The sequence below is a fragment of the Mobula hypostoma genome, chromosome 15, assembly GCF_963921235.1.
Source record: "Mobula hypostoma chromosome 15, sMobHyp1.1, whole genome shotgun sequence".
NCBI classification, from domain to species: Eukaryota; Metazoa; Chordata; class Chondrichthyes; order Myliobatiformes; family Myliobatidae; genus Mobula; species Mobula hypostoma.
This window is the reverse complement of record NC_086111.1, coordinates 75,613,832-75,636,454: the sequence shown is the minus strand read 5'-3', so window position 1 is coordinate 75,636,454 and position 22,623 is coordinate 75,613,832. Positions and strand designations below refer to the sequence as shown.

Here is a 22,623-nt window from a genome sequence, read left to right as displayed (position 1 = left end):
AGATAAGTCTTAAACAACAGTCTCAGGGAAGTGTAGTGTGGTGGTTAGTCTGTCAGAAACCACTTTACCTGACCTCCGGTAATCTCCAGGTGTTTCTGTAAGAGCTTCATCGTGTTGGGCGTAACAACATAACCTTCCGTCTTATAATTTTCACCTTTAGTGAAGAAAGAAAATTAATTGTGACATTGCATAGCATGAAGTGTCAGCAGCTATAGCAACACCTGTCTCAGGTCACCCGTGATGGAAAGAGCCAGGTTTCCAGACACCTCTAAACTGGCAATAAAACACACAACCAGGATTGACGCACAGTGAGAGGCCAGTGTCTTCAGTATCTAAATCCCACGTTCACCCAAACCAGCCACACAGTCCTATCCTTGTCCCACACTAATCCCACTGTCCACTCTCCCAGAGACCTGAATCAATCCCACACTAATCCCACTGTCCACTCTCCCCACAGACCTGAATCAATCCCACACTAATCCCACTGTCCTCTCTCCAGAGACCTGAATCAATCCCACACTAATCCCACTGTCCACTCTCTCCCCACAGACCTGAATCAATCCCACACTAATCCCACTGTCTACTCTCCCAGAGACCTGAATCAATCCCACACTAATCCCACTGTCTACTCTCCCCACAGACCTGAATCAATCCCACACTAATCCCACTGTCCACTCTCCCAGAGACCTCAATCAATCCCACACTAATCCCACTGTCCACTCTCCAGAGACCTGAATCAATCCCACACTAATCCCACTGTCCACTCTCCCCACAGACCTGAATCAATCCCACACTAATCCCACTGTCCTCTCTCCAGAGACCTGAATCAATCCCACACTAATTCCACTGTCCACTCTCTCTCCACAGACCTGAATCAATCCCACACTAATCCCAGTGTCCTCTCTCCAGAGACCTGAATCAATCCCACACTAATCCCACTGTCCACTCTCCTCACAGACCTGAATCAATCCCACACTAATCCCACTGTCCACTCTCCCAGAGACCTGAATCAATCCCACACTAATCCCACTGTCCACTCTCCCCAGACCTGAATCAATCCCACACTAATCCCACTGTCCACTCTCTCCCCATAGACCTGAATCAATCCCACACTAATCCCACTGTCCACTCTCCCAGAGACCTGAATCAATCCCACACTAATCCCACTTTCCACTCTCCCAGAGACCTGAATCAATCCCACACTAATCCCACTGTCCACTCTCCCCACAGACCTGAATCAATCCCACACTAATTCCACTGTCCACTCTCTCCCCACAGACCTGAATCAATCCCACACTAATCCCACTGTCCACTCTCCCAGAGACCTGAATCAATCCCACACTAATCCCACTGTCCACTCTCTCCCCACAGACCTGAATCAATCCCACACCAATCCCACTGTCCACTCTCCCAGAGACCTGAATCAATCCCACACTAATCCCACTGTCCACTCTCTCCCCACAGACCTGAATCAATCCAACACTAATCCCACTGTCCACTCTCCCCACAGACCTGAATCAATGCCACACTAATCCCACTGTCCTCTCTCCAGAGACCTGAATCAATCCCACACTAATTCCACTGTCCATTCTCTCCCCACAGACCTGAATCAATCCCACACTAATCCCACTGTCCACTCTCCCCACAGACCTGAATCAATCCCACACTAATCCCACTGTCCACTCTCCCAGAGACCCGAATCAATCCCACACTAATCCCACTGTCCACTCTCTCCCCACAGACCTGAATCAATCCCACACTAATCCCACTGTCCACTCTCTCCCCACAGACCTGAATCAATCCCACACTAATCCCACTGTCCACTCTCCCAGAGACCTGAATCAATCCCACACTAATCCCACTGTCCACTCTCTCCCCACAGACCTGAATCAATCCCACACTAATCCCACTGTCCACTCTTCCCAGACCTGAATCAATCCCACACTAATTCCACTGTCCTCTCTCCAGAGACATGAATCAATCCCACACTAATCCCACTGTCTACTCTCTCCCCACAGACCTGAATCAATCCCACACTAATCCCACTGTCCACTCTCTCCCCACAGACCTGAATCAATCCCACACTAATTCCACTGTCCTCTCTCCAGAGACCTGAATCAATCCCACACTAATCCCACTGTCCACTCTCCCCATAGACCTGAATCAATCCCACACTAATCCCACTGTCCCACTCTCTCCCCACACACCTGAATCAATCTTACATAAATCCTACTGCTCTGCCCTTTGAGAACAAGGTGGGAATGACGAGCCCAAGTGAACTGTGACCATTCACCATCAAAGCATTGTGTCAGTTGTCCGAATGGAAGCACCTGGAGAATGCCCCTTCATAGAAAGCAGGGCATTAGACAGTCAGAGATGCTGAACATGGAAACAGGCCATTCAGTTCATCTCTCACTGAATAGTGGCTACCCATTTGTAGTAATGAAATCTCCCAGCACATGACCCACCGCTTTGGCTCCTCTGGACACCTCGTACACAGTCGTCAGCTGCTCTCCTGGCACTCACTGCCCTGTGTGTAACAGGGTTCCCTCACACCCCTCTGAATCAGTCTCCACTTAGCCCAACTCTCTCCTCCTGGAACCCCCCTCCCACCCAACTTTCCTACTCCACTCTGCCCTGTGTGTAACAGGGTTCCCTCACACCCCTCTGAATCAGTCTCCACTTAGCCCAACTCTCTCCTCCTGGAATCCCCCTCCCACCCCCCAACATTCCTACTCCACTCTGCCCTGCCCTGCACAAGCCTGGGTTTTGCATGGCTGGCACGTTGACTGTATGGACACGGAGCAGCTCCAGGGTTTAGTGGTGGGGGTGGGGATGGGGGTGCACCGCGGACAGTGGATGACACTGGAGAGGGGAACACTCACCTGGCAGATGGAACTTTATTGCCTCCCCACGTAACTGTTCCAGTACAGATGTAGAGTGCAGCTTTAGCTGGTCTGTGGAGAACAGAATGCGAAACCTTCAAACTTCTGTTCAGCAATGTGAATCCCAGCTGTGCGGTACCATAAACATACCCACCTGCCACTGGACCCCAGTACTTTCTTACCCCTTGCTCCAGTGAATTCCTCTCCTGAAACTCTGAACAGAAAGTGCCCCAGGCTTTCACCATGTGTGTGAGATCTCACTGATTCCACCTCAGCCCGGACCTCCACCCACTAGTGCAAGTACAGACCACCCCCAGGGCCTGCATTTCCACTGCACCCACCCAAGTACAGATCACCCATCACCCCAAGCCTGGTGCTCGATCTGTTCCAGATTGGACCCCCCCCCCCCCAGAGCATGTACAGATTCTCCGCATTCCCCCCCACCCCACAAACCCGGTTCTCCACAGCTCCAGACTACAACCCATTCACCCAGATCACCCCGCCCAAGCGGCTCTGGACCGTACCCCCCACCACCACAGTGAGTACATATTCCACCACTCCCCCCCAACCCCCCTCCCCCACAAGCCGGGTTCTCCACACCTCCAGCAGGCAGCCCCTCCTCCAAAGTACAGATCTTGGGTCCAAGAACATTGTGTGCAGTTTTGATCCCCTAATCTAAGGGAAGACATCCTTGCCATAGAGGGAGTACAAAGAAGGTTCACCAGATTGATTCCTGGGATGGCAGGACTTTCATATGATGAAAGACTGGATCGACTAGGCTTATACTCGCTGGAATTTAGAAGATTGAGGGGGGATCCGATTGAAACGTATAAAATCCTAAAGGGATTGGACAGGCTAGATGCAGGAAGATTGTTCCCGATGTTGGGGAAGTCCAGAACGAGGGGTCACAGTTTGAGGATAAAGGGGAAGCCTTTTAGGACTGAGGTTAGGAAAATCTTCTTCACACAGAGAGTGGTGAATCCGTGGAATTCTCTGCCACAGGAAACAGTTGAGGCCAGTTCATTGGCTATATTTAAGAGGGAGTTAGATATGGCCCTTGTGGCTAAAGGGATCAGGGGGTATGGAAGGAAGGCTGGTACAGGGTTCTGAGTTGGATGATCAGCCATGATCATACTGAATGGCGGTGCAGGCTCGAAGGGCCGAATGGCCTACTCCTGCACCTATTTTCTACGTTTCTATAGCTCCCTGAAAGTGGCCACACAGGTTGGTAGGATGGTTCAGGCGGCATTTGGCATGCTCGCCTTTATTACTCAAGGAAATGAGTTCAGAGTCAGGAAGTTATGTTGCGGCTTTATAAAACTCTAGTTAGGTCACGCCAGGAGTATTGTACACAGTTCTGGTTGCCCTGTTATAGGATGACCTTGGAAAGTGTGAAGGGATTTCTCTGGAGTGCATTGGCTGAGGGGAGATCTGATAGAGGTTTCTAAGATTATGAGACACAGACAGCACACGGGCTGCATCTTTTACCCAAGTTTGGAAATGTTTAATACCAGAGGGCATGTATTTATCAGAATCAGGTTTTTTTTATCACCGGCATGTGCAAAAAAATTATGCAAAAAAATATATATATTAAAAAATTGAGGTAGTGTTCAAGGGTTCAATGTCCATTTAGGAATCGGATGGCAGAGGGGATGAAGCTGTTCCTGAATCGCTGAGTGTGTGCCTTCAGGCTTCTGTACCTCCTACCTGATGGTAACAGTGAGAAAAGGGCATGTCCTGGGTGCTGGAGGTCCTCAATAATGGACGCTGCCTTTCTGAGACACCGCTCCCTAAAGATGTCCTGGGTACTTTGTAGACTAGTATCCAAGATGGAGCTAACTAGATTTACAACCCTCTGCAGCTTCCTTCGGTCCTGTGCAGTAGCCCCTCCATATCAGACAGTGATGCAGCCTGTCAGAATGCTCTCCACGGTACAACTATAGAAATTTTTGAGTGTATTTGTTGACGTGCCAAATCTCTTCAAACTCCTAATGAAGTATAGCTGCTGTCTTGCCTTCTTTATGACCACATCGATATGTTGGGACCAGGTTAGACCCTCAGAGGTCTTGACACCCAGGAACTTGAAACTGCTCACTCTCTCCACTTCTGATCCCACTATGAGGATTGGCATGTGTTCCTTCGTCTTACTCTTCCTGAAGTCCACAATCAGCTCTTTCACTTTACTGATGTTGAGTGCCAGGTTGTTGCTGTGGCACCAGTCCACTAGTTGGCATTTCTCACTCCTGTACGCCCTCTCGTCACCATCTGAGATTCTGCCAACAATGGCAGTATCATCAGCGAATTTCTAGATGGCATTTGAGCTATGCCTAGCCACAGAGTCATAGGTATAGAGAGAGTAGAGCATGGGCTAAGCACACACCCCTGAGGTGCACCAGTGTTGATCGTCAGTGAGGAGATATCACCAAACCACACAGATTGTGGTTTTCCGGTTAGGAGGTTGAGGATCCAGTTGCAGAGGGAGGTACAGAGCACCAGGTTCTGCAACTTCTCAAATCAGGATTGTGGAAATGATTGTGTTAAATGCTGAGCTACAGTTGATGAACAGTATCCTGACATAGGTGTTAGTGTTGTCCAGGTGGTCTAAAGCCATGTGGAGAGCCATTGAGATTGCGTCTGCCATTGACCTATTGTGGCAAAAAGCAAGTTGCAATGGATCCAGGTCCTTTCTGAGGCAGGTGTTCAGTCTGGTCATGACCAACCTCTCAAAGCATTTCATCACTGTGAGTGCTACTGGGCGATAGTTAATAAGGCAGCTCACATTATTCTTCTTATGCATTAACAGGAGAGTGGTAAGTTTAAAGGAGATTTTTGTTACACACTGGGTACCTGGGACGGTATTGGAGGCAGATATGACAGAAGTTCATGTACAACTGCAGGGAATAGAATGATATGGACATTGCAAAGGCAGAAGGAGCCAGTTTAGTTGGGCATTTGATTACTAATTTACTTAGCTCCGCACACATTGTGAAAGGTGTGTTGTGAGGAGGACATTCTGACTCCGCAACAGGAAATGGATTGAGAGAGTGGGTAATGTGAGGTTGTACAATTTGGCATCAACAAGAAGATTAAAGGGAGAGTGTGTTCAAATCAGTACAGAGAGTGAATCTCATGGTTACATATGGTAACATATATGTACTTTGAATCTCGGCGTTCTTGCGTGTGGAAAGCTATAGACAAGTTGGCAAGTGCCCCAAGTGGATCAGAGGGCAAATAGCAGTTTAGCTTTACTGCGAGTGAGTTGAGAGTTTACAAACAGCATTGTTACACATGTACTGATTGTTGGAAAGCCCATGACAGGAGTACTGTGCACAGTTTTGACTTCTTGAAGGGTATTCTAGTTTTGGAAGCAGCCTGAAGAGATTCACAGGTCTAATTCCTGGGATGAAAGGTCAGACACCCACAGCAGAGGGAGATGGACAGTTTCCAGTTGAGAAAGTTAACTATCCATCTCCCTCCATAGATGCTGCATGACCTGCTGAGTTCCTCCAGTGTTTTGTGTGTATTGCTCTACATTTCCAGCACCTGCAGAATCTCATGTCTTTCTACAGGATCCTGTGTTCTTACATGCAGTAAGACCTTCACTCTGTCATAACCCTGGGATGTACTTTAATAACCACATTTCTGTTTGTTTCAAACACTACTGGGAACTTGAAAGGAAGTTGGAGTTAAAGCTGATTCAGCACGAAGCCCAGCAGACTGACAGCTCGAAAACTTGGCAAGTCTGAGTGACAGTTTTTCAAATTTATTTGGTGACACTCTGCACTGCATTCACCAAACTTAAGGCATGCTGAAACAGCCTAGTTCTCCAGCACTTTAAGCAGGCTGCCACCATCTCCCTCAGACCACCAGGTCAGTCCAATCACAATGACCCCCACCTCCATCAGTGCCCAAGTAATGACCATTCTTTTTGCCTGTGTGATTATTTATAACTCACTGTTGTTGGATACTGCCTCCTTGTCCTTAGCGGTGATTCGCGGTGCCTTCTCCTTCGGAGCCTGCAAGGAACGAATGAAACCCAGCTCAGTGGGACTCCATAGTTGCGGGTATATGCCAGTGACTGGAGCTGGCCGAGGCACATTCACTGAGGGTTACACATCACACCGAGTTACTTGCCTGGGAAACCCGAGAACTAGCCCATGTACACTCAGGGAAAAGGGGGCACTGAAAGCAGTGACACTGCCCATAAAGGTATACAGAATTATGAGGTGGGGGGGGGGATTATAAATTGATTAAATGCAAGTAGGCCTTTTTCATGGAGGTTGCGAGTTTGACTACGTTAAGAGAAGCTTGGACAAGCATATAGATGAGAGGGGTGTGGGGGACTACGATATATGTGCAAGTCGTTGGTTCTGGGTAGAAAAACAGTTCAGCACAGACTAGATGGGCTGAAGGGCCTGTTTCTGTTCTGTAGTGTGATATGACTATAAGACAGGTATGCACCCATCCGCATACAATACTGCCCCTCCCGCAACACTGGCAGCCTCTCAAATGACAGTCAGTACTGCCTACTGTAGTTCCCTGGTCGACAAAGATCCCTGCATTGTTCCCAGGAGCCAACATCAGTAAATCAAATAATTTGTTCATTACGTCTGTAGATCTTGGTGTGTGCACACTGGCAGCTGTGTGCACTGTTGACCTTAAAACACTTTCGCATTTGCCAACGTTTTTATGTAACATGCTGTAGGGGTTTCACTGATAATGTAATGGTTTCTCTCTAGCAGCAATGTTTGGGTAATAGATAACAGGGTTATCTGTTGTTCTTTCTTGAGAGCTGGAAGAGAGATTTTCGTGGTCTTTTTGCAGGGAACAGATGAAGAGAGAAGACGTGAAATGAGAGAGAGTGGGTAGACCGCCGGATGGGGTGGACTTGGAGCGAGGTTCCGAAGGGCAGCGATGATCGGAGGAGGTCGATGGTGGACGACCATCTTATCAGTGAGCTCCAACATTGTGCAACAGACTTTATTAAGATTGGGCCCTTTTTTTCATTTCTTTACTGACCATATAGTCAAAGTAAGAATTATAAAGCTCAATTGTTTAATCGCATATTGTGTACTGTTTGTTATTTCAGAGTACTGATTTGTAACAGGGAACACATCATGCAGCATCCACCCAAACGAGGTTTTTTAAGTTTGGCTGGGCTGGGGGCTATCACCCCCTATATTAAGCCGCTAGCCGAAGCGAGAGTTACATTTAAAAGGAAAGCTTACTCTTCACTGAGGTCAGAATCATGCCCACAATCTCACTGTCACATAATGCCCATACTGTAACATGGATCTTCCTTAGTACTGCCCCTCCCAGAGGGCAGAATCCGGTTTACAATCTCACTGCCATCTAGTAGGCAGTAGCAGTAGGGAAACCCTTCTAAGTTTGTCAAATCCAAACATGCCTGGAAGTCAGACTTTGTCAGTGGTACAGTCCTCCAGGATAGTACTCAAAGTGATAGGAACCACTGTACCAGGGAGTAAGAACATGATAGCACAGTACAGGCCCTTCAGTCTACGATGTTGTGCTGACATTTTAGCCTACTCCAAGATCAATCTGACCCTTACCTCCCACTAACCCTCCATTTTTCTATCATCCATGTGCCTATCTAAGCATCTCTTAAAATATCCCGAATCTATTTGCCTTTACCACCAACCCTGGCTGCTCAGTCCATGCCCTCCCCCCACCTCACTGCGAGAAACTCTGACCTCTGACATCCTGACAGGTGTAATGAGAATAATATAAATTTAAACTCAGGGTACACACTACTTGCACTCACTTTGCACGGAAGAGCAAGTAATCACTGGTGCGGATAGATGGCAACTACAGTAACTCTGGAGAGTATAACGGGCATGCTGAAGAATATAACAAGTATCTATCATGGGCACTCAGCTCCCCATCACCCAGGACACCTTCCAAAGGTGACGCCTCAAAAAAAAAAGGCAGCATCCATCGTTAAGGACATGCCCTCTTCTCATTGCTACCATGCAAATATAGTTCATTGTTACCATGAATTGTATAGCGCAGATGCAGAGGTGACCTGGCCTCTCTCACCACACAAGAACCCCTCTCCTTAGCGGGATGCAGTCCAGAGCAACCGGAGCAGGGCAGTTATATTAACAGTTCTCTCAAAGCAAGATGATGAGACAAACATTCTGAGCGAACAGCCAGAGACTTTTTCCCCCGGGGCAGAAATGGCTAATACGAGGAGGCATAATTTTAAAGTGATTGTAGGAATGTATAAGGGGATGCCAGAGGTACTATTTTTCAAGAATTAAATGCAGAGTGGTGGGGGCGTGGAATGCCCTCGTAGAAGCATACACGAGAGACATTTAAGCAATTCGTAGAGAAATGTGCGTGAAAGAAAAATGAAGGCCTATGAGGGAGTGAGGGGTTAGATTGATCTAAGATTAAGTTTGAAGGTCATCACAACAACATCATGAGCCAGAGGGCCTCCTCTGTGCTTTAATGTTCTATGTCTGAAAGGAGGGGTTCCCAATCTGGGGTCCCCACGGACCCCTTGGTTAATGGCAGGGGTCCATGGCATGAAACAGGTTATGAACCCCTGCTCTAAAGCGTCTGCATCCATAGCAAGCACATTAAAACCATCAAACTACGAGCAAATTTAATGAATACCTTAGTCTTCTTTTCTAGGTCAGCTTCAGTCTTTGGACCAAGTAAATTTAGAACCTGAGGGGAGAATGGAAGCACTGAAAGTTACAGTCTACTCAGTCACTGTGAATGCCTTGTTTCTGCCAAGTTCCTGAAATTACACCAGAGACATGAAGTTTACTTGTCTTTTAATAGCACATTCACCCTTAACTGCACCTTTCCTATGGGTGGGGTTTGGGGGGGGTCCCAATTAAATAGGGAAACAGTCACACACCACAGCCCCGAGACAGTGGCAGGGCAAACAGTCACTGACCACGGCCCCGAGACAGTGGCAGGGCAAACAGTCACTGACCACGGCCCCGAGACAGTGGCAGGGCAAACAGTCACTGACCACGGCCCCGAGACAGTGGCAGGGCAAACAGTCACTGACCACGGCCCCGAGACAGTGGCAGGGCAAACAGTCACTGACCACGGCCCCGAGACAGTGGCAGGGCAAACAGTCACTGACCACGGCCCCGAGACAGTGGCAGGGCAAACAGTCACTGACCACGGCCCCGAGACAGTGGCAGGGCAAACAGTCACTGACCACGGCCCCGAGACAGTGGCAGGGCAAACAGTCACTGACCACGGCCCCGAGACAGTGGCAGGGCAAACAGTCACTGACCACGGCCCCGAGACAGTGGCAGGGCAAACAGTCACTGACCACGGCCCCGAGACAGTGGCAGGGCAAACAGTCACTGACCACGGCCCCGAGACAGTGGCAGGGCAAACAGTCACTGACCACGGCCCCGAGACAGTGGCAGGGCAAACAGTCACTGACCACGGCCCCGAGACAGTTGCAGGGCAAACAGTCACTGACCACGGCCCCTAGACAGCGACAGGGCAAACAGTCACACACCACGGCCCCGAGACAGCGACAGGGCAAACAGTCACACACCACGGCCCCGAGACAGCGGCAGGGCAAACAGTCACTGACCACGGCCCCGAGACAGCGACAGGGCAAACAGTCACTGACCACGGCCCCTAGACAGCGACAGGGCAAACAGTCACACACCACGGCCCCGAGACAGCGACAGGGCAAACAGTCACACACCACGGCCCCGAGACAGTGGCAGGGCAAACAGTCACTGACCACGGCCCCGAGACAGTGGCAGGGCAAACAGTCACTGACCACGGCCCCGAGACAGTGGCAGGGCAAACAGTCACTGACCACGGCCCCGAGACAGTGGCAGGGCAAACAGTCACTGACCACGGCCCCGAGACAGTGGCAGGGCAAACAGTCACTGACCACGGCCCCGAGACAGTGGCAGGGCAAACAGTCACTGACCACGGCCCCGAGACAGTGGCAGGGCAAACAGTCACTGACCACGGCCCCGAGACAGTGGCAGGGCAAACAGTCACTGACCACGGCCCCGAGACAGTTGCAGGGCAAACAGTCACTGACCACGGCCCCTAGACAGCGACAGGGCAAACAGTCACACACCACGGCCCCGAGACAGCGACAGGGCAAACAGTCACACACCACGGCCCCGAGACAGCGGCAGGGCAAACAGTCACTGACCACGGCCCCGAGACAGTGGCAGGGCAAACAGTCACTGACCACGGCCCCTAGACAGCGACAGGGCAAACAGTCACACACCACGGCCCCGAGACAGCGACAGGGCAAACAGTCACACACCACGGCCCCGAGACAGCGGCAGGGCAAACAGTCACTGACCACGGCCCCGAGACAGCGACAGGGCAAACAGTCACTGACCACAGCCCCGAGACAGCGACAGGGCAAACAGTCACTGACCACAGCCCCGAGACAGCGACAGGGCAAACAGTCACTGACCACAGCCCCAAGACAAACAGTTACAGACCATGGCCCCACGACAGTAATGCAGGGGCAACATCAAAAATAAAGCCCGCCCTTTCAAAATGGTTCCCAGACCTAAGGCAACACATCACATCAATATTACCCATTGGTAGCTTCAGTTTTAATAAAAATTAATTTGGAAATCAGTGAATATTTGAGAACAATAAGGTACAATTTGGATGAAAACCCAGTTTGAGTTTCCAGAAAGAAAGGGGGCTATAAAAGGCTGCCAAACACACAACTCCCTGCTTCTCAAACAAGGAGACCATATTGGCTTGTTGCTTGGCAGCAATCTGAACAGAAACCAAGCATTTGGTTCTCCACAACCATGTTTTATATGATTAAATGCTGGAGGAACACAGCTGAGTCCTGATGAAAGGTCTCAGCTTGAAACATCTACTGTTTATTCTTCCCCATAGTCGCTGCCTGACCAGCTGAGTTCCTCCATCATTTTGTGCGTGCTGCTCTGGATTTCCGGCAGCTGCTGAATCTCGTATTTATGTTTCACACGAGTGGCCTGAGAAATGGTTCATATTGCCCACTGGGCGATCCCACAAAAGATGCTGTGCACTGTGGTGTCGAGCCGAGGGCCTCTCTGAGCACCCAGTGAGCAGCTGACAGAACTCAGGGTTACACTTGCCTGTAAGTCCACTTCGTTCTTGACAATCTTCCCATCGGCCCACTTCAGCTTACTCCTCACATCACCTAGCGGGGACAATAGTCACACAGGTTCCATTTTCAGCTGTGACATTACAAAGCCCCAATATTAACTCCTCTTTATAAGCCATGTGTTCACCAATCCCTTGACAGCTGAAGAAGCTGCCCTCACTGCTTTCAGAAACAATGAATCTCACAGCGAAGGCCGTTCAGCCCATTGCGCCTGTGTTACCTTTGCCCCCACTCCCCTGCTTCTTAATTTGCAAATTCCCCTGTTAAGAACATGGAACACTGCAGCAAAGTACAAGCCCTTTGGCCCACAATGTTGTGCTGACTTTTTAAACTGCTCCAAGATCAATCTTACCCCTTCCTCCCACATAGCCCTCCATTTTACAATCATCATGCGCTAAAGGGTCTCTTAAATGCCCCAATGTATCTGCCTCCATCATCATCCCAGGCAGGGCTTTCCATGCTCCCACACTCAATAAAACACCTACCCCTGACATCACTCCTCCATACTTTCCTCCTGTCAAAAAAAAAAATTATGCCCCATTGTGTTAGCCATTTCCACCCTGGGAAAGTGCCTCTGGCTGTCCGGAGATTTTCTCCCTTCATCCATTCAAAGCAGTTATGGAGCCTGCTTCCCGCACCCTTTCAGCTAAGGTGTTTCAAAAGGACATTTCTCTCCACTTTTCCTTCATCATTCAGGGCCAAAGTGAACATGGATGCCCAGCATCATTGGTGAGATATGCTCTCAAGTGTTTGCCCATTTGTCTCATCATCATCCACACGAGTACTCGCCCAAGCTGAAGGAAGGTAGATGTGCAGAAGGCAGCAGCACTCTATTCTAACATTTGGCCAGATTTACCACTGACAGCTATTATTAGAATCAGAGCACTACAGCCCAGAAAAAGGCCCTATGGCCTACATAGACTGCTGTCCTGCCTAGTCTCATTGACCCACACCAGGACCATTGCCCTCCACACTCCTCCCATCATGTACCTATCCACATGCACATCCCTCACTTCCACTCCACACTCACCACCCTCTGAGTAACAAGTCCCCCCTTAACCTGGGACCTTCAGGTTTAGTCTTACACAAGCTCAGTGGGAAAAAATCTGCTTGCATTTACCCCATCAATTCTGTATACCTCGATCAAACCTCCCCTCATTCCCCTATGTTCCATGGAATAAGGTCCTTGCGCCCTTCCTTTATCACTCCGAGAATGCAATACCTTCCTGTCCCATGGTAGTCCAAGAGGTGTTAGAGAGTGGTTGATTTTATTGTTTGGCCATGTCAGAGATCAACAACAGTGATGTGGGAACTTGGAAAGAAAGACAGGCTACCTTCTCCAAGGAATACCAGTAATACAGTGGAATTATTCATGACATACCCCTGGTCTCCAAGATCAATCTTTTATCATGATTCAAATTCTAGCACAATTTGAACTGACAACCTGCTGGTTATTGGGTGCAGACAGCTGGATGATAAGGTGGCAAGAATTAGCAGGAGTTGGGCATACAGCCCCTCCAATGGAATCACAACTGATCCAATCCTAGTCTTTACACCATTCTCTGCCTGTTCCCTTCAGGATTCTGAAATATCCTGTTAACGTCCACCATTGAAGATCAAGAACCAACATTCCACTCTTCCCAAGGCAAACTGGCAGACTCCTGACGTGGGAAGGTGGGATGGAAACCACACACATGGTTAACACTCACCCATCAGCAGGCCCATGTTAAAACGGTAACGCTCCAACATAATCTGGTTCTTGTACTTGCTGACTGCTGCTTCAACCTAGGGCGGGCACAGGGACAATGTTAGCAAATACGAGTCAAAGGCAGATTATTCCAACTGTACTCTCAAAACTGGAAGCTCTGAAAAATATTGCCAACATTCATAGTCATACTTTATTGATGCCGGGGGAAATTGTTTTTCGTTACAGTTGCATCATAAATAATTTGCAGTTCTTTAGAAAGATGCAACTCCAGATAGCATCACAATAAACCTGCAGGCACCCAGTCTCCACAGTGCACCTTCAACATTTAATCATTAAAAAGTGTGTTTCTCCCTCCACACGTGCTGCTTGACCTGCTAAGCATTTCCAGCTTTTTCCACTTTTCCCCCAGGGTTCTCTTTATCCTGTCTGAATTTGGCAGCATTGGGCGTTTTTGAAAGAGTTAGGGCTCGAACAGCATGACCTTTAGCTGTCAGAATTGAGATAACAAGCTATCACTTTCACTTCCAGTTTCACCCCTCCCCAACTCCTTACCACCCTCTCTCACTAGAAGGGACTCCTGACTTATTACTCCAGAAACACCTTAGTGCTTAATATTTCTGTGACTCACCCTGGGATTTTTAATCATATAGGTGATATACAACAGTGACATTTTGAAGGCCGTGCCATTTTGTCATCATAGATTGTGTCAATACAGCCAAAAATAACCACTTTGCAACCTTTGGCCTCACAGGACACAGCTCTACAGGTGCTCACAATATAGTCACACAGCACAGGCCCTTCTACCCACCCTGTTCATGACAATCCTCTTGCTCATCTACACTAATTCCATTTGAGCCTATTCAAATATCTGTCGAAATGTCTTCTAGCTACAGTGGGTGGAGCCGGACAGAGAAGCTATCATTACAGAAAGCAGTGCAGTTTAGTGATAACAGAATAGAAATGGAAAACTAGCATTCGATTACCAATAAAATAAACTGAATGTGGGTGGACAGAGATAACAGAGTTCACACTAACAGGCACAGTCCGGAGGAAGAAGCCTGAAGGGGTGGGAGAGGAGAAAGCGACTTGCTGTGTTGTAATTCCCTTTAGTTCTGTTGCTGCTGCTCGTGTTGTTCTGCTGAACACTGTGGAGACGTTGTATTTGTGCCAGGAAGTGTAGTGGCACCTTGCGGGCTGCCCCCAAGCAAATCTGGAGCACCTGAAGAAAGCCCATGCGGTCCCAGGGAGAACTTAAAAGTCCTTATGGACTGCAGTGAAATTTAACCCTGATGGCCAATGCTGGACTACTGAAGGAAGAGCAGAGAAACACACCGGTAGTAGTGATCACATTATGTTTCAGAGCGACTGCAGGAAAGAAACACGCCGCTAGCAGTGATCAGAGTGACTGCAGGAAAACCAAGTTGATAAATTATAGAAAAGCCAATGAAGGGGCTGATAGTCGAACTTGGGAAAATAGAAAAGCAATAATATTGACAAACAATGTTGCAGAAATTGAATGGGAAATGTTTCAGTGTAGAAAAGCCTCTGCTAAAAGGACAAATGAAGCATTAAGGCAGGAGTTCCCAACCTTAATGCCATTGACACCTACTGTTAACCGAAGGGTCCAAAGACGCCAGGTTGGGAACCTCTGCTATGCAACAATGAGGAAAGACAAGAGAAATAACAAACAAGAGGCATGTACAGTATACACAGACCACAAAAAACAAGAGTGAATACAATGAAATTAGGAGAAAATTCAGAAAACATAGAAAGGGAAAGAGGATCAATGAAAATACACGTTCAAAGGACGTAAAACAAAAGGGTAGAAACTATTTTACAAAAATCACATTGAGGGATATTATTGAAACTTGCACTGAAACCTCGTTACTCTTTGAATATTACACACAGTTCTGGTCACCAAGACTCAGAGATAGTGAAGAGGTGCAGAGATTTATGAGGATGATGTGAGAAAGGATGGATAGACCTGATCTTTCTCCTCTTGAGAGAGGAAAAAAGAATGAGGGGCAATGAGTCAACACAGATGGCTTACACATGCAGAGCTGAATCACAGGTATTCACACAAGTGAGTCATTAAGAAAATCAGGGAATTTCTTTACCAAAGAGTGACGAGAATGTGGGACCAATGGCAACTGGGAGTGGGAGAAGGAATCGTGTATCAATAGTAATACATGCCGACCCAAGATTCCCAACTAAGCTGATCCCATTGACCTGTGCTTGGCCCAAAGCCTCTAAACCTTTCCTATCCATGTAGCTGCCAAAGGGTCTCATTTTTACTGTGCCCACCTCCTCTAGCAGCTTGCTCCACGTAGCTACCCGCCATCCTGTGAAGTTGCCTCTCAGTCCCTTTTAAATCTTTCCCTCTCACCTTAAACTTATGTCCTCTAGTTTTCCAATATTCAAATGTATTTGTCATTCAACCATATACACAAATACAACCAAACAAAAACATATTCCTTTGGAGCCAAGGTGCAAAATACAACCAACATTTACACACTGCACACACTCTACAAACAAAAAATTTATTAGTAATAATCGAGCCTGAGTGCCCTTGCCTGTACATCAATGGTGCATGGAATTCGTCCTGGAATCACATTTCTGCAAGAACAGCCCACAGCAGGTCCTCGTAACCAGGCAGTGCAGCTGGGGACACAGATGAAGACAATCCAGCCTGTCTCCCATCGAGCAGACACTGGAGAGTAGCACCAAGAGGGGCCAGCCTCCAACTCAGCAACACAACCAGCTCCAGCACCTCCTTCCTTGCCAGCCACAACAGACAACCCTGTGGCACAAATCAGTGCCACACAGCTCCTCTGCCAGTCTTGCCAATGAATCAGAGTCAGTTTCCTACTTTACTAATGTCCAATAGGGTCTTGCAATCACAAGAAAAACATTCTGCCCGTCCAATAAATCATGCTTCATGTACCAACTGACGCCATCTTCCCTGCGTGGCTGAAACATGGCATGCCACAAATACAGCTCCTCCGCGATCCAGCATCTCATTGATGGGGTGGCCCTGCAGTACCTAGCATTCTTACATAAGAAATAGGAGCAGGAGTAGGCCATCCGGCCCATCGAGCCTGCCCCACCATTCAATAAGATCATGGCTGATCTGTCCGTGAACTCAGCTCCATCTACCTGCCTTTTCCCCATAACCCTTAATTCCCCTACTATGTAAAAATCTATCTAACTGTATCTTAAATATATTTAGTGAGGAAGCCTCAACTGCTTCCCTGGGCAGAGAATTCCACAGATTCACTACTCTCTGGGAAAAACAGTTTCTCCTCATCTCCATCCTAAATCTTCTCCCATGAATCTTGAGGCAATGCCCCCTAGTTCTAGTCTCACCCACCAATGGAAACAACTTTCCTACTTCTATCTTATCTATCCCTTTCAAAATTTTGTATGTTTCTATAAGATACCCTCTCATTCTTCTGAACTTCAGAGAGTAAAGTCCCAGGCGACTCGATCTCTCCTCATAGGTTAACTCCTTCATCCCTGGAATCAACCTGGTGAACCTTCTCTGCACTGTCTCCAAAGCCAGTATATCCTTCCTCAAGTATGGAGACCAGAACTGCACACAGTACTCCAGGTGCGGCCTCACCAGTACCCTGTATAGTTGCAGCATCACCTCCCTGCTCTTGAACTCAATCCCTCTAACAATGAAGAACAACATTCCATTGGCCTTCTTAATAACCTGTTGTACCTGCAAGCCAACTTTTTGTGATTCATGAACAAGCACTCCCAAGTCCCTCTGCACAACAGCATGTTGCAATCTTTCACCATTTAAATAATAATCTGCTCTTCTATTATTCCTTCCAAAGTGGATGATCTCGCATTTACCAACATTGTATTCCATCTGCCAGACCTTGGCCCACTCTCTTATCCTATCTATATCCCTCTGCAGACTCTCCACCTCCTCTGTACATTTTGCTTTTCCACTTAGTTTAGTGTCATCAGCAAATTTTGCTCTGCTACACTCAGTCCCCTCTTCCAAATCATCAGTGTAAATGGTAAACAGCTGCGGGCCCAGCACCGACCCCTGTGGCACCCCACTCACCACTGACTGCCAACTGGAGAAACACCCATTTATACCAACTCTCTGCCTTCTATCGTTTAACCAATCCACTATCCATGCCAATACACTTCCTCCGACTCCATGCATCCGTATCTTATTTATAAGTCTCTTGTGCGGCACCTTATCGAACGCCTTCTGGAAATCCAAGTGTACAACGTTCTTAATATCCTGCAGTGTCTTGTGATTGTGAAAAAGATGTAAAGGGCGAATAATTGCATCTTTGGTTGGACCCAGAGAGATCTGAGCGTGCCACCATCTTAGTGGAAGTCCTCTTACACCGGGAAAAATTGTTCCTTCACTCTACCTTTGCCTCAAATGATTTTATACACCTCTAAGATCATGCCTCAGTCTACATTCTAAGGAATAGAGTCCTAACCTGCCTAATCTCCTTACAAGTCCTGGCATTATTCTTATAAATCTTTGCAGTTTAATGACACCTTTCCTCTAGCAGGGTGTCCAACATTGAACTCGGTAATCCAAGTGTGCCACATTAATGTCTTATACAAGCACAACATAATGTTCTAACCACAGCGTACTCACCGCCTCCTCGATCTGTTCGGGTGACACCACCACTCCAATGCCACATTCTCTTTCAAAGTCTGCGCTGTCAATTGAATCTAGCCGGTGGTTTTTGATATATTCCACAGCAGCTAATTGAAGAAAGGGATTGCACATCTAATTAATTTGAAATTTCTGGAATCACAGGTTAAAAAATAGGCGAGCAGAGAGCTAGAGGAGCTCAAAAGATCAGGCATGATGATAACTGTGAAATTAGTCAGTAGAAAACGAGTCTCGGGAATGAATAATGGAAAACCAGATGTACAGTAAATGAACTAATGGGTATAATTCAGCAGGCCAGGCCGAGTGCCTCCAGCATTTTGTCTGTCTTGGATTTCCCAGTATCTGCAGACTTTCCCTTGTTTGTAATGGTTATAATTTATTCTCAAAAGAAAATCGAAAACAAAACTGCAGATCCCAGAAATATGAAATAAAAAGAGGAAGTGTTGAAAACAGTCAGTCATTAGAAAAAGCAACACAATTAACATTTCAGCCCAAACAACTTTTATCAGAAACATTAACTGCTTTTCTTTCCACCGACCTGCTGAGAGTTTTCAGTACTTTCTCTTTGTTCACTAACAGGCTGTTAGTAACATTCAAAAAATTCTCTGTAAACCGAGAATTGGAAGGGGTGACCTGGGGACGATTACATACACCTAGATAGTGCGATGATAGTGAGAAGCGGGGCGGGATGGGGAGGGAACTCCAAGCTATGCTGAAATGCAGAGGATGAGGCTCCATCTGCCCACCATCTTGTAAGCAAATGTGAGATCATGGAGAACAAAATGGAGAACCCGAGGACAAATTTGCTGTATTGACAGGGAATGAGAGATTTTTGTATATCTTCCATCACCCATTACATTACCCTACATCCTCTTATAACATTAAACCAAGCGACATGGGCAACAACAGGGCTTTGCTTCCAGATGAGCTCAATGCTTGCTTTGACCATCAAAATATGGAGGAACCAACACAAACTCCCACAGCCCCAGAAAATCCTGCGATTTCAATCCGAGCCCGACGTGCGAGCATCCTTTAGGAGGGTTAACGCACGAAAGGCATTAGGTCCAGATGGGGTATCTGGCCAAGTACTAATACTGATTGACTGATATCTTTAACCTCTCCTTTTGACAGTCTGAGGTAATCACCTGCTTTAAACAGACTTTACTTATCCTGGAGCAACAGGTCCACAGTAGATGCCACCTTACTGGCTCCTCACTCAATTCTGGAACAACTGGACAGCAAAGATGCATACATCAGGATGCTCTTTATCAAGTACAGCTCTGCATTCACTACCATCATCCTCAAAGTTAATCACAAGCCCAGCCTCAATAACTCCTCATGCAATTAGATTGTCTATTTCCTCACTTGCAGATCCCAGTTAGTTTGGATAGGCACATGAATAATAGAAAAATTGAGTCTGATGTCATTCATTATACAAAAGGCAAGGATTAAATTGATCCTACAGCAGTTTAAAAGGCCAGGATAACCTTTTGGGCTGAAGGGCCAGTACAGTGCTGTAATGGTCTATATTGTATGAGCTGTCACAAGTTGCCCAAATGATTTGGTGCATATCACACTGTTTAGTTACTGTTGTAAGTTTCTGACACAACCCGTTGATTGGCCAGCACTTACCACTGAGCTGCAGGTCAGAGTTTAATCCTTTGTTTGCGATGTACTTGATGAGGAATGCCAGGTGCTCTTGGTCCTTCAGTCGAGCAGCGGCGTTATACAGCAGTGTACCCGTCACCTTGTCCAGAGCACAGCCCAGGATCGCTTCTGCCTGATGGGGACCAGAGAGAGATGTGACCAGTTGGGAAGGGTTGATGACCATTTTTCCCTTTGCCTACAACATACCCTGATCATTAAGGTAGTCCTTTTAACTGCATCTTACATCGGCCCATTGTGCCAGCCTGGGGATTCAAACCTCCAGATAGCCTCGGGGTCAGCAGTGGAGGTAATCACTGCCTTAGGTAACCCTCTCTCCACTCCCCAACACACCCACACCTCCCTCCTGTCTGCCCCCACCCTTTCCCCCTCACGGTATCCTCATCTCCCCGCTGTGTCCCATGCCCATCCTACATCGCTTCCACCGTCCCATTCCACCCCTCACCACACACCTCATTTCTTTCACCCCCCCCCAACTCTCCCTAGCCCTCGCTGTACACAGATACTCTACACCCTCATGCCAGCCCAGGGCCACTCCACACAACTCCAACCCTCCCACACACCCAGACCAGCCCGGCTCAAGTGACAAGTGAAGTTTATTGTCAATGAACTACATACGTGTATATAGAAACAAGGCAATGTTTCTTCAAACCGGGGTGTAAAACACATAACGCAAGATAACTTGGGAAGGCAAGGATAAAATCTATAGACGACTAATAAAACAAAGTGCATTAATATACAAAGTTGTAATGTATGTAACATATTAACCAGTGCTACTTCGAGTACGATGTGGCCAGGAGTTTAGAAGCCTAATGTTTCCCATCATGACTGTTCTCGTTTTTGTTCATCGTAGTCTCCTGCCTGATGGTAGAACGTCAAAGAGGATGCTGTTGGATGAGTGGGATACTTAATACCAAGGGCCCTGCATATGCAGCGCTCCTGATAAATGTCCCCAGTGAATGATCCTCTCAGCTGTTCTTGCAGTCCTTCGTAGGGACTTGCGGTCTGATGCTTAACGACTCCCACACCAGATGAAGATGCACTTGTCAGGATGCTCTCAATGGTGCTCCTGTAATATGCAGATGAGGCACTGCTGAAGCTTCTTGTTCAGGGAGGTGATATTAAGGGACCTGGTGAGGTCACCCATCATGTGAAATCCCAGGAACTCGGGAACACTTAACCCCACAGAGCAGCCATGTATTCGTACAGAGGGGTAGTTTGTCTGCATCTTACTGAAGTCGACAATGATTTCCTTTATCTTCACTACATTCAGGCTAAGGTTGTTCTTCTCACACCAACCACTCCCATGGGGTTATGGGGGAGGGTGTGGGAGAGTAACCGAAAACTCTCCCACACCCTCCCCAACCCAAACTCTCCCACACGCTCCCCCGGAACCCAAACCCTCCCACACCCTCCCCCGGAACCCAAACCCTCCCACACCCTCCCCCGGAACCCAAACCCTCCCACACCCTCCCCCGGAACCCAAACCCTCCCACACCCTCCCCCGGAACCCAAACCCTCCCACACCCTCCCCCGGAACCCAAACCCTCCCACACCCTCCCCCGGAACCCAAACCCTCCCACACCCTCCCCCGGAACCCAAACCCTCCCACACCCTCCCCCGGAACCCAAACCCTCCCACACCCTCCCCCGGAACCCAAACCCTCCCACACCCTCCCCCGGAACCCAAACCCTCCCACACCCTCCCCCGGAACCCAAACCCTCCCACACCCTCCCCCGGAACCCAAACCCTCCCACACCCTCCCCCGGAACCCAAACCCTCCCACACCCTCCCCCGGAACCCAAACCCTCCCACACCCTCCCCCGGAACCCAAACCCTCCCACACCCTCCCCCGGAACCCAAACCCTCCCACACCCTCGGGCCCCGGCGATGGCCTTACTTGCTGCACGGCCTGTGCCAGGGCGTCACTCAGCGCCTCGTTCCGCAGAGTCTCCCGCGCCTTCTGCTCACTCAGGCCGATCCGCCGAAACAGAGCCAGCTCCGCCATCACGCCGGGTTCCGGACACGCAGCTATCAACCAATCACAGCGCCCACTACCGCCGCGTGATCTTTGGCCAATCAAATCACCTTATAGGGAGGAGCGCGAGCGAATGGTCAGTCTCAGCACCAATTAGAACAGCGCCCACATTCCTGCCAATACCTTCGTGAATTTTCTGCAGCCATCCAATCAACATTCCATAAGGGTACCGCACAACCAATCACAAAGGTATCACCAATACAACCAATAGGAGATGCCGCCTCGAAGGCGGCTATGATTGGACAGACGACTCTTCTCCGCTTTCGCTTAAATACTGTAAATACTGTAACTCAATAAATGGGAGTGTTGCATCAGCCGAGCGAGCGAGGGTGGGTCCCCCTGTGGCATGAGTGATAATGAGGGTGGGTCACTGTGGCATGAGTGATAATGAGAGTGGGTCACTGTGACATGGGTGATAATGAGGGTGGGTCACTGTGGCATGGGTGATAATGAGAGTGGGTCACTGTGGCATGGGTGATAATGAGGGTGGGTCACTGTGGCATGGGTGATAATGAGAGTGGGTCACTG

At 48.3% G+C, this 22,623-nt stretch overlaps 1 protein-coding gene across 2 annotated transcripts in view; it reads right to left on the bottom strand.

Annotated features, from left to right (window-relative positions):
- The window catches only part of qars1 (glutaminyl-tRNA synthetase 1), a 59,893-nt gene extending 37,778 nt beyond the window's left edge, over positions 1-22,115 (bottom strand). Inside the window, exons 1-9 of one of the 2 annotated variants that reach the window (XM_063068290.1) lie at positions 21,958-22,115; positions 20,025-20,172; positions 18,372-18,481; positions 13,737-13,812; positions 11,999-12,063; positions 9,525-9,578; positions 6,841-6,901; positions 2,886-2,957; positions 69-154 (exon numbers count right to left, since the gene is read on the bottom strand). In XM_063068290.1, the coding sequence (XP_062924360.1) occupies positions 69-154; positions 2,886-2,957; positions 6,841-6,901; positions 9,525-9,578; positions 11,999-12,063; positions 13,737-13,812; positions 18,372-18,481; positions 20,025-20,172; positions 21,958-22,065 (780 nt within the window). In that variant the 5' untranslated portion in view covers positions 22,066-22,115. Of the gene's footprint in view, positions 1-68; positions 155-2,885; positions 2,958-6,840; positions 6,902-9,524; positions 9,579-11,998; positions 12,064-13,736; positions 13,813-18,371; positions 18,482-20,024; positions 20,173-20,675; positions 20,789-21,957 lie in introns of those variants that run through there. The other variant, XM_063068289.1, reaches the window with a different exon arrangement.
- Between the last annotated feature and the right edge of the window lie 508 nt (positions 22,116-22,623).